The sequence below is a fragment of the Anolis sagrei genome, chromosome Y (genome assembly GCF_037176765.1).
Source record: "Anolis sagrei isolate rAnoSag1 chromosome Y, rAnoSag1.mat, whole genome shotgun sequence".
Classification (NCBI taxonomy): Eukaryota; Metazoa; Chordata; class Lepidosauria; order Squamata; family Dactyloidae; genus Anolis; species Anolis sagrei.
Window position 1 is genome coordinate 76,277,934 of NC_090035.1, and position 18,059 is coordinate 76,295,992.

General features: G+C 41.7%; 1 protein-coding gene across 1 annotated transcript in view; it reads left to right on the top strand.

Moving 5' to 3' along the window:
- Positions 1-565: 565 nt before the first annotated feature.
- The window catches only part of LOC137095216 (symplekin-like), a 47,879-nt gene continuing 30,385 nt past the window's right edge, over positions 566-18,059 (top strand). The window contains exons 1-11 of the mRNA XM_067461617.1: positions 566-683; positions 2,716-2,884; positions 3,960-4,025; positions 4,775-4,828; positions 5,686-5,759; positions 8,145-8,271; positions 8,453-8,702; positions 10,956-11,126; positions 11,483-11,722; positions 14,264-14,418; positions 17,251-17,401. Coding sequence (XP_067317718.1) covers positions 2,771-2,884; positions 3,960-4,025; positions 4,775-4,828; positions 5,686-5,759; positions 8,145-8,271; positions 8,453-8,702; positions 10,956-11,126; positions 11,483-11,722; positions 14,264-14,418; positions 17,251-17,401 — 1,402 coding nt within the window. The 5' untranslated portion in view covers positions 566-683; positions 2,716-2,770. The remainder of the gene's footprint in view (positions 684-2,715; positions 2,885-3,959; positions 4,026-4,774; positions 4,829-5,685; positions 5,760-8,144; positions 8,272-8,452; positions 8,703-10,955; positions 11,127-11,482; positions 11,723-14,263; positions 14,419-17,250; positions 17,402-18,059) is intronic.

Consider the following 18,059-nt stretch of genomic DNA (forward strand, 5'->3'; position numbering starts at 1 on the left):
GTTCAGGACTTCGACAGCCTCCTTAGTAGCGGGTGGGAAGGAGTGACAGAGTTGGACGTCATCTGCGTACAGGTGACACCGCACCCCGAAACTCCGGATGATCTCACCCAGCGGCTTCATGTAGATGTTAAACAGCATGGGGGACAGTATGGAGCCCTGAGGAACACCACAAGTCAAAGGCTGTCAAGTATGTTAATTTAGATCGTGAAGTGCCTCTGTGCCAAATTTGGGCCGGATACATTGAGCCACGGAGGAGCCTTTGTGGTACAAACCAACAAACATACTTTGCCTTTGCGTAAAAACTACATTACCCACAACTGATTGCAAACGGCAGCCATTTGTAAGCGAAAGCCGTGTTCTGATAGGCTGGGGAGGGAGTGACGTCAGCGGCAAACGGCAGCCATTTGTAAGCGGCAGCCGTGTTCTGATAGGCTGGGAGGGAATGACGTCAGTGGCTGGGCTCGAAACGCGAAAGGGAGGGAGGGGGGAAAGAGGAAGGAGGTGACGTATTGTCGAGACAGGAAGACTACATTACCCAAGAGCCCTTTTCTCTCTGCGCATGCGCAGTGGTAGGTTATTAAAATTTTTGGAGGAATTTGCGTCGGCGGATATGGTGGCTTCATGTAGGAAAAGTAAAGAAGTATTTGGCTTCTTTTGGTGAAGAAGTGAGCGAGGCTTCGTCGGTAAGAGAAAGGGGAAAAGGCGCTTGGGCCTAGTGACTATCAAGGAGCCTTATTGGGAGTAATGGGTTGTCATGGCAACAGGAAGGGGATGAGGTCATTGCGGGGGGGGGGCTTTCCTGGAAGAGGGAAAACAGCCCATTAGAAAGGGACATGGGAGTCTTAGGTCCAGTCCACACATTATCTGCTTTGAACTGGGATATATGGCAGTGTGGACTCATATAACCCAGTTCAAAGCAGATTTTGTGGGTTATTCTGCCGTGATATTCTGGGTTATATGGCTGTGTGGACAGGGCCCTCAGATAACCCAGTTCAAAGCAGATCTTGTGGGTTGTTCTGCCTTGATATTCTGGGTTATATGGCTGTGTGGACAGGGCCCTCAGATAACCCTGTTCAAAGCAGATCTTGTGGGTTGTTCTGCCTTGATATTCTGGGATATATGGCAGTGTGGACAGGGCCCTCAGATAACCCAGTTCAAAGCAGGCATTGTGGGTTATTCTGCCTTGATATTCTGGGATATATGGCAGTGTGGACTCATATAACCCAGTTCAAAGCAGATTTTGTGGGTTATCTGCCTTGATATTCTGGGTTATATATGGCTGTGTGGACAAGGCCCTCATATAACCCAGTTCAAAGCAGATCTTGTGGGTTATTCTGCCTTGATATTTTGGGTTATATGGCTGTGTGGACAAGGCCCTCAGATAACCCAGTTCAAAGCAAATCTTGTGGGTTATTCTGCCTTGATATTCTGGGTTATATGGCTGTGTGGACAAGGCCCTCAGATAACCCAGTTCAAAGCAGATCTTGTGGGTTATCTGCCTTGATATTCTGGGTTATATATGGCTGTGTGGACAAGGCCCTCATATAACCCAGTTCAAAGCAGATCTTGTGGGTTATTCTGCCTTGATAATCTGGGTTATATAGCTGTGTGGACAAGGCCTTCAGATAACCCAGTTCAAAGCAGATCTTGTGGGTTATCTGCCTTGATATTCTGGGTTATATATGGCTGTGTGGACAGGGCCCTCATATAACCCAGTTCAAAGCAGATCTTGTGGGTTATTCTGCCTTGATAATCTGGGTTATATAGCTGTGTGGACAAGGCCTTCAGATAACCCAGTTCAAAGCAGATCTTGTGGGTTATCTGCCTTGATATTCTGGGTTATATATGGCTGTGTGGACAGGGCTCTCATATAACCCAGTTCAAAGCAGATCTTGTGGGTTATTCTGCCTTGATAATCTGGGTTATATAGCTGTGTGGACAAGGCCTTCAGATAACCCAGTTCAAAGCAGATCTTGTGGGTTATCTGCCTTGCTATTCTGGGTTATATGGCTGTGTGGACAGGGCCCTTCGTAGGCCATGAATTGACATGAGCCCAGAGTGTAATGCAGCAGCTAGGAAGGCCAATGTGATTCTAGGCTACATCAGTAAGAATTACGAAGGTTGAATGAAAAGTAATGCCTCAACCTTCGTAACTCCTAAACAGATGGCAGTCCTGGTATGCAGCAGGTACTGGCTTGTTCAGTAAACTCTCCTCTGCAGTTCCAGTTTTGTGGGGAGCCTTAGCATTGAACGGTTGTGTTATTAAAGTGCAAAGTATGGAACCCTGTGCAGACGTTCGGTCAATGCGACTTAAGCAATGTGCTGTCATTGAATTCTTGACAGCAGAAGGTGGGGCAGGATATAAATAAAGTTTTACTTATTTACTTTTACTTACTTACTCCCACTTTCTCTGTGTCCTGAGTTTACTTCAGTTCTTGCAAAGTACTGTAAATTTGCAAGAACTGTAAATGGGCACAAGGAACCAAGTTATCCCTTCCTAACATTGCCATTGGAATGACTGGGGCCCCATCTACACTGTCTTATAAAATCCAGGTTATCTGCTTTGAACTGGATTATGTAGCCGTGTAGACTCATATAATGCAGTTCAAAGCAGATAATATGGATCTACCTTGATAATCTGGATGATATGGCAGTTTAGATGCATCCTGGGAGTTTCCTTGTTGCAATGTTACTTTCCATGCTTCCTTCTAATAGGTCTTGCTCTCATTTACTGAACTTCGGCTATTGGAGAGGCCAGAGGTCAGGAACCATGGCGAATGTGAGCAGCGCAGGAGACCCAGGTCTCGCTCGGATGAGCATCGCATCCCAATTCTTCGCCGGAGAGGAGACCACTGCCATTGACACCATGACCACCTCCGAAAGGGTAAGGTGGTGTTCCTAAAGGGAGGATCTGGGTCTAAAATAGTGGTTCCCAACCTGTGGGTTATTTTTTGTTTAATTTTGTGGTACTTGCTTTGAAAGTTGTTGTTATGCTCCACAAACTTTGTTTTTGTGACAGCCACAAACTATGTCGAATTGGTTGAGACTCTATGAGATGTTAATTGAAAACTATAGCAAAGCATGCTGCAGGATGTCCTTTTCACAAAATCAAAGTTTTTGCAGTTTACTCAACCTTTTCCATGTTTTTATGATAGAACCAATTAGAAAATGACTTTTTAAACCCAGGAACAAAAACCGTGTTACATATGCTAATTGCATCTCCTTCTGCTAAATATAGGCAACACATTTTTGCAACACGTTTTCAAACGGAAATCTAAACTTTTCTTACTTTCAGCTCAAGACTGTTTAATATTCTCTCCTATGACCTTTTATAATAGTCAGTACTAGAAATGTTCACGTATGTATGCCTGTCTATTCATAGATTGAAATAGATAGATGATTTTATTTATTTATTTATTTATCTATCATGCCAGGAGCAAACCAGTGGTATTGCATTTTTTAACAAACAAGATATAAAGTTTGCAAGCTTGGTAGTTGATTAAATGTCCTTTGACCAGTAGCTGGCCACTTGGAGTGCCTCTGGTGTTACTCTAAGAAGGTCCTCCATTGTGCATGTGGCAGGGCTCAGGTTGCATCGCAGCAGATGGTCTGTAGTTTGCTCTTCTCCACACTCGCATGTCATGGACTCCGCTTTGTGGCCCCATTTCTTAAGGTTGGCTCTGCATCTCATGGTGCCAGAGCGCAGTCTGTTCAGCCCTTTCCAAGTCGTCCAGTCTTCTGTGTGCCCAGGGGGGAGTCTCTCATTTGGTATCAGCCATTGGTTGAGGTTCTGGGTTTGAATCTGCCACTTTTGGACTCTTGCTTGCTGAGGTGTTCCAGCGAGTGTCTCTGTAGATCTTAGAAAACTATTTCTTGATAGATAGACAGATGATAAAAGTCCTATTATGCCTTTAGCACTGATTCCGGTGTTGTTGATTTTTTAAAATTTGTTCAAACAGGTTGTGGATTTGCTAAACCAAGCAGCCTTAATCAGCAATGAATCAAAAATCACAATTCTCAAGCAGGTAAGTGCATGTTTCTGAGACTGGAACCTCACTTGTCTCTGTTTAAATCAGATTATTTGGACCTCATCTCCCATAATCACTCACCTGAGTGCATCTTGTTTAGCAGGACCCAGCAGGAGCTGATATCTCCAAATATTTATTTATTTACTTACAGTATTTATATTCCGCCCTTCTCATCCCACAGGGGACTCAGGGTGGATTACAATGCACGTATACATGGCAAACATTCAGTGCCTATAGACATACAACGTATATAGACAGACACAGAGGCAATTTATCATTCCAGTTTTTCGGCTTCATGAGCATATGCTCGATTCCAGCTACAGGGGGGGCTGTTGCTTAACCATCCACTTGTGACACCGATTCCTTGATGGAGTACGTCCTCATTCTTATGCATGCTGCTGGAAAGTTTTATGGTGTCATAAATTAGTTAAATTAGCCTTCCCGCATAAAACGGTACCTAAATTTCCTACTTGACAGATGCAACTGTCTTTCGGACTGCATAGGTCAACAGCAAGGTAGACTATTAATGGTTGGGAGCTCACTCCGACCCGGGCTGGCTTTGAACTCATGACCTCTCGGTCAGTAGTGATTTAATGCAGCTGGCTACTAACTCTCTGTGTCACAGCCCAGTCCTAGCAAATGGCAAAGATTTTTAAAGAATCTGTTGGTGTAGCAGAAATATTATTCTGGGTGTTTCATGTTTGAATCCATTAACCTTCCTTCCCCTGTTTTTCTTCCTTTCTCAGGTCCAAGAACTGATTATAAACAAGGACCCCACCTTACTGGATAATTTCCTGGATGTAAGTATTTGTTGATGCGTGATATAGCCAGTGTCTTCCTCCCAGTTCTTTGGACCTCAGACTGTAGGAATTGCTGCTTGCTTGGTTCTGTTCCATCTATTGTCATTGGAGGGAAACCTACCCCTAACTCCTTTCCCAACAAGAATAGTGGCATTAGAGAACGGAAGACAGTTGTTTACGTGTGTTGGTTCAGATGTCAGTCTTGAAAGTGAGCAGTCTGGCACCAAAGCAAACTCACACTTTTCCACTTGGAACAGATTTGGAAATTCTGCCAGACAGCATCATTTATTTATTTAGCATAAATCTAGCATAAAAACATTTAAAAATGTTTATTAAACTGCAGAAATTTCATTTTTTGCGGGAGGGTCATCCCGCAGCACATTTGGCTATATTTTTCAATGAATGCCTCATAGAGTCTCAACCAATTTAACCTAGTTTGTGGCAGCCACAAACCCAAGCTTCTCAAAGTAAGGACCGCACAATTAAACTGGAAATAACTCTTTCAAACCAAGAACAGATTTTTTTCCATTTTTATAGCGTTATTAAATGCAGTCACTCCTTACATTTCAGGTTGATTCCAGTTTAATCAATGAGTGCCCAGAAAATGCTTAGTTTGCTTTTCCTTGAGATTCCTAAGGGCTTTATAACCCCAGTTTCTGATTTTTGCCTTGGTTAAGCATCATTCTCAGCCCCCCATTGCCCCCCATTATCTGGTCCTCAGACTCAGCCTCTGAACTTTATCAGCCTCTGAAATTCAATTCCTCAGAATGTTTTTGTATGTTTGGTTTTTACCGTGTTTTTGGTATAAAAAACACGGGCCAAAATGAAATGCAACTTTCTTTGTTTCTACATTGCAGGAGATCATTGCTTTCCAGGCAGACAAGTCTGTCGAGGTCCGGAAGTTCGTCATTGGGTTCATAGAGGAAGCCTGGTGAGGCCATTTTGGTTTACGATCGAAGTGGGCATCCTCTGGGGAAGGGGACACTACTTTGCTTGTGTATATATGTTGTAGGCAATAATAGTACATCTTTTCCATCCAAGGATAGCCGTCAAGGCAGCCTTAGGTACCTGGCGATGCCTGGGTTAGGTCTTTTGTAACAATACATATTAGAAATAGTCATTGTTGTGTTTTGGATTTTGTAAATGATCCTATTAGAAAAGGCATACGGATGTGGACAAACTACAACTCCCACCATAATCTGTAATTGCCCCCAATCTGCATCTGCAGTGAAAATTGGTTGTGATGGGTATGTGGGCCAGATTTGGTACAGATCCTTTGTCTGTGGGGTTCACAGAGTTCTCTGTATGTGAGTGAACTACAGCTCCCATCATCACCTATAATTGCCCCCATCTGCACCTGCATGAAAATTGGTTGTGATGGGTATGTGGGCCAGATTTGGTACAGATCCTTTGTCTGTGGGGTTCACAGAGTTCTCTGTATGTGAGTGAACTACAGCTCCCATCATCACCTATAATTGCCCCCATCTGCACCTGCATGAAAATTGGTTGTGATGGGTATATGGGCCAGATTTGGTACAGATCCTTTGTCTGTGGGGTTCACAGAGTTCTCTGAATGGGGGAAAACTACAATGCCCATCATCACCTATAATTGCCCCCAATCTGCACCTGCAGTGAAAATTAGTTGTGATGGGTATGTGGGCCAGATTTGGTACAGATCCTTTGTCTGTGGGGTTCACAGAGTTCTCTATATGTGGGCAAACTATAACTCCCATCATAATCTGTAATTGCCCCCAATCTGCACCTGCATGAAAATTGGTTATGATGCGTATGTGGGCCAGATTTGGTACAGATCCTTTGTCTGTGGGGTTCACAGAGTTCTCTGTATGGGGGAAAACTACAACGCCCATCATCACCTATAATTGCCCCCAATCTGCACCTGCAGTGAAAATTGGTTGTGATGGGTATGTGGGCCAGATTTGGTACAGATCCTTTGTCTGTGGGGTTCGCAGAGTTCTCTGTATGTGAGTGAACTACAACTCCCATAATCCCAGGTCAATCATCCCTCAAATCTTCCAGTACTTAAAATTGGTCATGGTGGCTCTGTGTGGTCCAGATCCATAGTTGTTGGGAAAACACTAGATAGATAGATGATAGATAGATAGATAGATAGATAGGTAGACAGACAGACAGACAGACAGACAGACAGACAGAGGTAAAGGTTTCCCCTTGATGTTAAGTCTAGTCATGTCTGACTCTGGGTGGTGGTGCTCATCCCCATCTCTGAAGAGCTAGCGTTGTCCGTAGACACCTCCAAGGTCATGTGGCCAGCATGACTGCGTGGAGCATTATTACCTTCCCACCGGAGCAGCACCAACAGCTGCTCTGGCCAGAACGAAGACAGAGGGGAGCAGAAGACATTTCCATCTTGTCTTTACTGATAATATAATATAGTTTATTGTATATACATATAATATTTATAATATTATAATGTAATACAATATAATACTAGTAATAATAATACAATATTATAATTATATATTTACATTACATGTAATATTGCTAATAATATTACAATATAATGGTATAGTGCGATATAGTAATATATAATACTGATATTGTACTATGCTAATAATATAATATATTGTATGAAAATATATATTGTAAGCTGCTCTGAGTCCCCTTCGGGGTGAGAAGGGAGGCATATAAATGCCGTAAATAATAAATAAATAAATAAATATTGATATAATTGCATTGGCATGTTTTCGAACTGCTAGGTTGACAGAAGCTGCGTCTAACCGCGGGAGCTCACCCCGCTCCGCGGATTCGAACCACCGACCTTTCGGTCATCAAGTTCAGCAGCTTGGTGGTTTAACCCGCTGCACCACTAGGGGCTCCTAGATAGATAGTTACTTTGACTTTTATTATATACATAGATTAAAAACTACAGATTTTTAAAGAATCATACAAAAACATCAATGAAAGTATGAAGATAAAAGTTTCCAAAAGGCAAACACTTTCTGAAGTTCAGATATGTTAAAAGACTACATTCAAAGCAGCACAGCATACCATCATTCTTATTGCAATCATCATTTATTGATGTATCTCAATCACTGTACACAGCACTTTACAAGTAAACAAACAACAAAACAGTTCAAAGCAGGGCTATGGCTTCCTTGGCCTGGCTGCTTCTGTGCTGCGGATTTATTTATTTATTTTATTTATTATTTATTTGATGCATTTATTAACCGCCATTCTCAGCCATTTAGGGCGACTCATGAATACCTTGTGCCATTTTCTTCGGCTCATACCATTGTTTTCATTACTTCACCCCCCTCTTTTCTGACTTTGCCTCCAGCAAACGGGACACAGAGTTGTTGCTCAAGCTCATTGCCAACTTGAACATGTTGCTGAGGGATGAGAACGTCAATGTGGTGAAGAAGGCGATCCTGGCCATGACTCAGCTGTACAAGGTGGCGCTGCAGGTGAGACCCTCCTTCTTTCGTCAAAGGGTAGGGAAGCGCAACAGCACAATCCCTGCTGGGTGAAACGACCGATTGAGTAAGGAGGGGATGTTCCTCTTTGGCAGCAAAGCTTCTGTTTCCCATACTGGAGTCTTGAACTGACTGCCTTCTATCTGTATGACCCCTTTGTCTATTCCTGTAGTGGATGGTGAAATCCCGAGTGATCAATGAAATGCAGGAGGCTTGCTGGGAAATGGTGTCAGCCATGGCCAGTGAAATCATCCAGTTGCTGGACTCCGACAACGACGGGATCCGCACCCACGCCATCAAGTTTGTGGAAGGGCTGATCATCACCCTGTCGCCCCGCATGCCGGACTCGGAGGTGCCCAAGCGTCACAAGACCGACATCAGCCTGGACCGGGTGCCCAATGACCATCCCTACATCAAATATAGTAAGGAAATGGGAAAAGAGAGGGAGGTGGAAGCCCAGTTTCAAGTGATACCAGGTCTCCCACTCCACTAAAGCCAAGATAGGCCTGAATTAATCATTATAATAAATGCACTGATCCTATCATATATTTTACAATATCTGCCCATTCTTTATTCCTACCTTTACCTTCCATTTGCTGAGTAAAAAAATGGTTTTTTAAATTCAGTTCTATTTTTTACCCAGATATTTCCTCTGACACTTTAATTTCCTATACTATGTTGTATCTTGTCAAGTCCCACCACATATGTAAGAAGGCCCTTGTTTCACCACATTTATGCCAGCATAATTTTGATGTGCTTTTTGTAAGGTGAGCTAATTGATGTGGGGTTCTATACCATTTTCGTCAATATTTATTTATTTATTTCAAACATTTGTACCCCGTCCTCAACCTCTGAGGGAGGACTCAGGGTGACTTACAACTGGCAACAATTTAATGCCAACACATACAACATAACAATATAACACAAGTTAAACATTAATTAAAACATTAAATTATAAAATATGCATTTGAAACATTAAAAACAATGTACCCGCATCCAAGTTCAATATTTAATAACAAATATAATAAAAATAATTATATACAAATAAATATAATAAATAACAAAATAATATAAATAAATAATAAATAAAATGAATAATATAAATAACAAATAAATATTTTATTTATTATAATTCAAAAAATAATCAAATAAATATAAAATATATTAAATGAAATAAATAAGTATACAAAAATAAAATAAATGAATTAATATTTAATAAATAATATAATATATTTAATATTATATAAAATATAAAATATAGTAAATGAAATAAGTATAATACAAAAATAAAATAAAATAAATAATATTTAATAAATAATATAATATATTTAATATTATATTTATTATATTTTTAAATCAAAATAAATATACTAAAACATGATAAAAACAAAATATAATAGGTACAATTAAATAAATAGAGAAAAAATAAATAAAATGATAAACATGAAAAATAAATCTATATAAATATGAAAAATATATCTATATAAAACAATCAGAAAAATAGGTAAAATAAGTACATTAAACAAACATAACTGTTATAATATATAATAAATAAAATAATGAAAATGAAAAATAATAAATACAATAAATGAATACAAACGTGATAAAAACAATAAATTAGTATAATATGGGTGTATTGTTGTTGTGTTCGGGCATTGAATGTTTGCCTTTTATGTTTGGAATCTGTCCTGAGTCCCTCCAGGGAGATAGACGGGAATATAAATAAAGTTTTATTACTATTATTTTACTGACACAAAAGTGCAGTATGTCACAGCAGTCGAGATACATGTGCTGGATTATTATTATTATTATTATTCTGTCAGTATTTTCTGTTGTGTTCTCTTAATCCTTAGGTGCTTAATTTTTAAAAAATTGAATTTATCCATTGTTCAATGTCTTTCTCATTACTGTTTAATTCCTCAATCAGTATCCATTTCAAATTGTAGTGTTTTTATATAAATTACACCGTTCCTTCCCTATTTCCCATTTTAAGATTTGGTCTAGATCTATATCTGGGCATTCCTTTCTCTTCCAGTTTCATTGGAACCCTTTCTACACTGGCCCTATACCCCAGGATCTTATCCCAGATTATCTGCTTTTCCCAGATTACATGGCACTGGAGACTCATATAATCAACTTCAAAGCAGATAACCTCGGATCAGATCCTGGGAAATAGAACAGTGTAGAAGGGGCCTAGGTGAGTTTAGGCAAACCCCATTCTCTCAGCTTCAGAGGAGGGCAATGCCTAACCTCCTCTGAAGAAGTCCTACCCAGAAAACCTCGTGATGGGATTGCCTTGGGGTCACCATAAATCAGTAACGACTTGAAGGCGCACAACAACATTGGCTGTGACGCAGGGTGGGGAAACCATGCTTCTGCAGATTTAGTATTTCTATTAGTCCCAGCCAGTATGAACAATTAACACAGCACAACATCAACAAGAAATCTCAGTGTTGAGGCCTGTCTCTGGGGTTCTTTGGGGCACTAAATCAGAAGCAATGTACTGGATAGACCACATCAGCTCTAGTTTCTTTAGTTATGATTTTCTATGGGCAAGCAGGTGGCGATTGGTAGATGGCATATGTTCTGTATCTGTATCCAATCATCTACTGGTATGGCAAAGTATTACTATATTGGAGGTGACATGGATTTCTATCACACTCTCCCCTCTCAAGATATCTTGTGGGAGGAAGGCAAGGCGGCTTTGGAGCAGTTGCTGAAGTTCATGGGGCACCCAGCCATCTCCAGCATCAACCTGACCGCAGCACTGGGATCTCTGGCCTCCATTGCCCGCCAGCGGCCTATGTTCATGTCGGAGGTGATCCAGGCCTATGAGACGTTGCATGGTAAGCGTGTTGAATTTGTGGCACTGACTAAATCAGGCATGGGAAAACTTCAGCCCTCGAGGTGTTTTGGACTTCAACTCCCACAATTCCTAACAGCCTACCGGCTGTTAGGAATTGTGGGAGTTGGAGTCCAAAACACCTCGAGGGCCGAAGTTTGCACATACCTGGTCTACATTGCCATATAGTGCAGTTCATTGCAGTTACGCATTATATGACTGTAGATCTAGGTAGGGATGTCATTGGGAGGCTAGAGGTTCCTTGCTCCTCTTCTGATCTCAGTATGAGGAAAAGGATGCTGAGATGGCCTCTGAAACCGTTGCCTTCTTGACTGGTTTCTTGCCCGGCTCTCCTGACAGCCAATCTGCCCCCGACGCTGGCCAAATCTCAAGTGAGCAGCGTGCGGAAGAACCTCAAGCTCCATTTGTTGAGTGTCCTGAAGCATCCGGCATCAGTGGAGTTCCAGGCCCAGATCACCACCCTCCTGATGGACCTGGGTACCCAGCAGGCCGAAATCACCCGCAACATGCCCAACCTGAAGGAGCTGCGCAAGCGCCCTCGGGACGAGATCGATCCCACCACGAAGAAAATTAAGATCGGTGAGTACAAATATATGTGTCATCTAAACACACAGATAATGTTTTGATATATGTGTGTTATGGCAACATTTTAATATATGTTTTAATAGATGTGTGTTATGGCAACATTTTAATATATGTTTTAATATATGTGTGTTATGGCGACATTTTAATATATGTTTTGATATATGTGTGTTGTGGCGACAATTTTTATGCTTATATTTTGTTTTGTTAATCTTATAGTTTATGTTGTTTTTACTTTGTGTGTTTTGTGATGTTATCTGGGGCCATGGAGTAGTATATAAATAAAGTTATTATTATTATTATTATTATTATTATTATTATTATTATTATTATTAGCTGTACCCATCACACTTTGCTGTGGCCAACCTTCCCTCTTTCTCTCCTTCATTTACTCCCTCTTTCCCTCCCTCTTTCCTTCCTTCCTTCTCATCTTTTCTTCGCTTCTTCCTTCCTTCTCTCTTTCCTTTCTTCCCCCTTTTCTTTCTCTTCTGCTGTCTCTCTATTCTTCTCGCTTTCCTTCTTTCTTTCCCTCCCTCTTTCTCTACATTCCCCCTTCCTTCGCTCCCTCTTTCCTTCCTTCTTTCCCTTTTTTCTTTCCTTCTCTCCTTCCTTCCTTCTCTAACTTTCCTTCCTTCCCCTTTTTCTTTCCCTCCCTCTTTCTCTCCTTTCTTCCTTCTCTAACTCTTTCCTTCCTTCCTTCTCTCTTTGCTTCCATGCTTCCTCCTTCCTTTCCTTCCTTCCTTCCTTCCTTCCTTCTTTCTTTCTTTCTTTCTTTCTTTCCCTCCCTTTTTCTTTTCCTTTCTTTCTTTCTTTCTTTCTTTCTTTCTTTCTTATAATTTGGGCTTGCCATGTATTGACATGATTCACTGTAAAAAAAACTAATAATATTTATTTATTTGCAGTATATTTATTCATTTATTTATTTATTCATTTACAGTATTTATATTATTATTAATAATAATAATTTGTGCTTGTCATGTAGTGACATGATTCATTGTAAAAAAAAACCTTAAAAATATTTATTTATTTATTTGCAGTATATTTATTTATTTACAGTATTTATATTATTATTATTATTAATAATAATAATAATATCCACCTCTCTCTGCGTCTCAAGCCGGGGTATTATGTCATTAAACCAAGAGATAAAACACTATTAAAACAAATACAAGATACACAGAGTTAAAATAAAAGTTTAAATCCACTGATGAAATGTAGATTAAAATTAATATGATCATGCTTGGTGAGCTTGAAGGCAACAGGGAAAGAGGGAGACCATATTATCGGTGGATGGAGGAAACCTGAACAGGGCTGTAGACAAATGGGACTCCGAGTTTTTCATTTATAGGGTCATCATAAACTAAAGCACCGGGACTGTGATGCAACTGTCTGAGTGTCAGCTGCATTAAGATCACTTCTGACCACAAGGTCATGAGTTTGAAGCCAACCCTGGTCGGAGTGAGCTTCTGACCAATTGGGTAGCTTGTTGTCGACCTTTGCAACCCAAAAGACAGTTGCATCTGCCAAGTAGGAAAATTAGGTACCACCTATGTGTGAGGAGCTAATTTAACAAAATTTACGAGGCCATAAAAAGACTCCAGCAAAGCACTCCAACAAAAAAGCATGCGGGGAATCAGTGTCACAGATGGACAATGAAAGCGACAGCTCCCCTGGCAGCCAGAAAAAGCTAAATAGCCTCTGACTGTGTGTCTATATCTGTTGTAAATCTTTGGCATTGAATGTTTGCCATATATGTGTACATTGTAATCCGCCCTGAGTCCTTTGCGGGGTGAGGAGGGCGGAATATAAATACTGTAAATAAATAAATAAAGCAACAGCAGTAAAAACTATAATTATGTGTCACAATTGTTGTTCCTGGGTTATAAGTGCCATTTCCTAATTGTTTCTGTCACAAAACATGGAAAAAGTTTATTAAACTGCAAAAACTTTTTGTGGAACATCCTGCAGCATGTTTTGCTATAGTTTTTCAATTAATATCTCGTAACAGTGGCGCAGTGGGTTAGAGCGCTAAGCTGCTGAACCTGGTGACCAAAAGGTCACTGGTTCGAATCCAGGGAGTGGCGTGAGCTCCCGCTATTAGCCCCAGCTTCTGCCAACTTAGCAGTTCGATGCAAATGTGAGTAGATCAATAGGTACCACACCGGCGGGAAGGTAACGATGCTCCATGCAGTCATGCTGGCCACATGACCTTGGAGGTGTCTATGGACAACGCCGGCTCTTTGGCTTAGAAATGGAGATGAGCACCTAATCCCAGAGTCGGACACGACTGGACTTAATGTTAGAGGAAAACCTTTACCTATCTCGTAGAGGCTCAATCAATTCAACATACTTTTATGGCAGTCACAAGAATGAAGTTTCTGAGTAGAAAAATTACATTCAAAGTAAGGCCTGCACAATTAAACAGGAAACAACACTTTCAAACCAGGAACAAAAATATTCAAATGTTGTTACCTATCTAATACCAACCCCATGCTCTCTTTCATCTCTGCCCACTGCTCTTCTCCTTTGCTTCTGCAGAACCAGCCCTTGGGGAGGATGATGAGGATAAAGACTTGGAGACAGTGGTGGTCCCAGCCCCCAAGCCCTCCATCCAAGTCAGTACGCAGTCAGACATCGACATCACAGCGGAGTTCCTGCAGCCACTTCTGACTTCAGATAATGTGGCCAACCTGGTGTGTATTCCTCATTTTCTCTGGTTATGTGCATCCTTGCTTCATTCACTTCTTGCTCTTGGGGAGGAGCATCTTTGGGGGCGAGGAGGTCCAGAACTTGGTACTTTTTGTGGTGGTGGAATGGGGAGAGCATCACTGTTTGTGCAAAGGTATATTCACAGAACAAGATAAGTGAGAGCCAGCATGGTGTCGTGGTTTGATTATGGACTCTGACTCTAGAGCAGGCATGGACATACCAGTATCCTGTTAGGAATTGTAAGAGTTGAAGTGATTTTGTCATTTGGGAGTTGTAGTTCATTTAAATTCAAAGAGCATTCTGAACTCCACCAATGATGCAATTGAACCAGACTTGGCACACATAACTCTCATGACCAAAAGAAAATACTGGAAGGGATTGGTGGCCATTGACCTTGAGTTTGGGAGCTGTAGTTCACCTACATCCAGAGAGCACTGTGAACTCAAACAATGATGTATCTGGACCAAAGTTGGCATGAATACTCCATATGCCCAAATGTGAACACTGGTGGAGTTTGGGGAAAATATACCTTGACATTTTGGAGTTGTAGTTGCTGGGATTTATAGTTCTCCTGCAATCAAAGAGCATTCTGAAGCCCACCAATGATACAATTCAGCCAAACTTCCCACACAGAACCCACCCCCCCATGATCAACAGTAAATACTGTGTCTGATGGTCTTTGGTGACCCCTTTGACACCCCCTCGTGACCCCCCAGAGATCATGACCCCCAGGTTGAGAAACACTGTTTTAAAGGGTGCTTTGGTCTATTGCCAACAGCTTTTCCCAAGTATTTGCTAGAATGGGGGTTTTGTGAATGCTCGCAGTATGTATAACCATGCAGATATGTACATAAAAGTCAAAGATCTTTAGCTGATATTGTACACACCTGAAATCATCTGATGAAAAATTCATCCTTGTGTTTACTAGTTCTTGAACTAGCATCTTGGCCTATGGCACGACTTTAATTTTTGAAGTGGGTTTTTTTATTGTATCAGAAGCGAGTTGAGGGTACAGTTATAATGTATTTAAAAACACAAACAAACTTTAAAAATTTGGCGTTATGCTAAATGTCACAAGTGGATGGTGAAGCGACAGCTCCCCCGATGGCCGGAATTCAAAAAGCATACCCCCATAAAGCTGGAAAGTTAAATAGCCTCTGTGTCTCTGTCTATATATTTGTGTGTCTATGGCATTGAATGTTTGTCATGTATATGTGCATTGTGATCCACCCTGAGTCCCCTGTGGGTGAGAAGGGTGGAATATAAATGCTGTACATCAAATCTATATATATAATAAAGAAGAGTGTTTGTATTGGAATTGTGGAGGGCGGTGTATGTGCCAGCGTTCTGATTGGCTGCCGCTGTGGTGCTATTTGCATATGGTCTCTGATTGGCCAGCTTCAATAGGAGCCCCTGGTGGAGAAGAGGGTTCATGGCAGAAACGGGGCATGACAGAAGGAAATTTGCATATGGTCTCTGATTGGCCAGCCTCAAATCCAACATTCCGAGATGAGAAAGAGAGGAAAGGAAAGGCCGGGGGCTGGGTCAGAACACTCCCAATACAGACCGAAATAGGCACACAGAGCCCCCATCACCCACTCAACATCCTACTGCAGTTTGGAGGAGTATGAACGATGGATGATGGGGCTTGCAGTACCACCACTCACATTCTGAGACCGCTGTTAACCTTATCCAATGACTGATCAGGGCCAAACTTCGCACATAGACCACTCATGACCCACTTTACGTCCTGGTGTGGTTTGGCCGGGAATGGACCGTGGATTATGGGACTTGCAGTACCATTGCTCAGTTCTTCAGACCACTGCAACCCTCATCCAATTACCAATAAATACCAAACTTGGCACACTGAGTCTCCATGGTGCACTCTACATCCAGGTGCAGTTTGAAGGAGGATGCACCATGGGCGATGGGACTTGCAATACCTGCACTCCCTTCCTAAGACCATTATAACTGCCAACAATGATGGATCAGGACCACAATTTACACAGAGAGCCCGCATAACTCACTCTACATCCTGGTGCGGTTTGGAAGAATTTGACAATGGATGATGGGACTTGCAGTCACTTCACTCACTTCCTGAGACCACTGAGACCCTCGCCAATGACTCATCAAGACTAAACTTGGCACATGGAGCTTCAATGACCCACTCTACATCCTGGAGCAGTTTGGAGGATGACAGACCATGGATGATGGGACTTCAAGTACTTCCACTATCCAAGACTGCTGCAAAACTCATCTAATGAACAATCAAGACCACACTTGGCACACAGAGCCCCCATGATCCACTCTACATCCTGCTGCAGTTTGAAAGGGGATGGACTTTGGATGATGGGACTTGCAGTACCTTCACTCACTTACTGACACCACTGCCACCCTCATCTAATGACTGATAAAGACCAAACTGGGCACACAGAGCCCCCATGACCCACTCTATATCCTGCTGCTGTTTGTAGGAGGATGACCCATGGATGATGGGACTTCAAGTACCTTCACTCACTTCCTGAAAATAATGCAGCCATTATCCAAAGACCAATAAAGACCAAACTTGGCATACAGAACCGCCATTACCCACTTTCTCTAATAACCCGGGCAACGCCGGGTCCCCAAGCTAGTAATAAATAAATAAGTCCAAAACACCTGGAGGACCAATGTTTGCCCATGCCTGACTTAGTAGCTGGTTTTGCCCTCTCTTTGGCATACTTTGGTTGTAAAATCTGCCAATTCAGATTTTTTAAAAATATATCTGTGACCTTCTGAGCTCTCCTAACTTCTCATTCATGTCCTTCTGCCTCCAGGTTCTCATCAGCATGGTCTACCTTCCTGAGAACATGCCTGCCTCTTTCCAAGCGACCTATACCCCCGTGGAATCAGCTGGCACAGATGTCCAAATCAAACATCTCGCCCGGCTCATGGCTAGCCAGATGACAGCAGCAGGGCTGGGACCTGGTAAGACTGAAAATGGCATTTATAGTGGGAGCTGTCCCACAGATACAATCACCCTAAATCAGATATGGGCCAACTTTGACCTCTGGTTGTTTTGGAATTCAACTCTCATAATTCCTAACAGCCTCAGGCCCCTTTCTTTTTCCCCCGCAGCCACTTAAGCCTCCCGCCCCCCAGCCTATCCTTCCCTAATTCCATAGCTACCCCTTACCCTTTATCCCACCCATTTTAATTCACCCAATCAATATCATCACCCTTCCCTACCCTAATCCCTCTACCCTAGACTTAGCCTACACATACCTCCCCTTTCCCTCTCTATCCTTCCCCCCATTATCTTTTTATGTTAATTGGAAAATTCTTTAATAAAGATATTTTAAGAGAGAGAGAGAGAGAGAAGCCTCCCACAAGGATGGTAAAACATCAAACACCTAGGCATCCCCTGGACAACGTCCTTGCAGATGGCCAATTCTCTCACACCAGAAGCTACTTAAAGTTTCTCAAGTCGCTTCTGACTAAAAAAAAAAGTTTTTTTAAAAATCTCTGAACTAGTGGAAGCTTCCAAACTATCTTCAAAGGCAGTCCCACATGGAGTGTGTCACAGTGGTCCAGAAGGAAAGTAAACAAAGTGTGGACTACTGTGGCCAGATTTGGTATCTCAAGG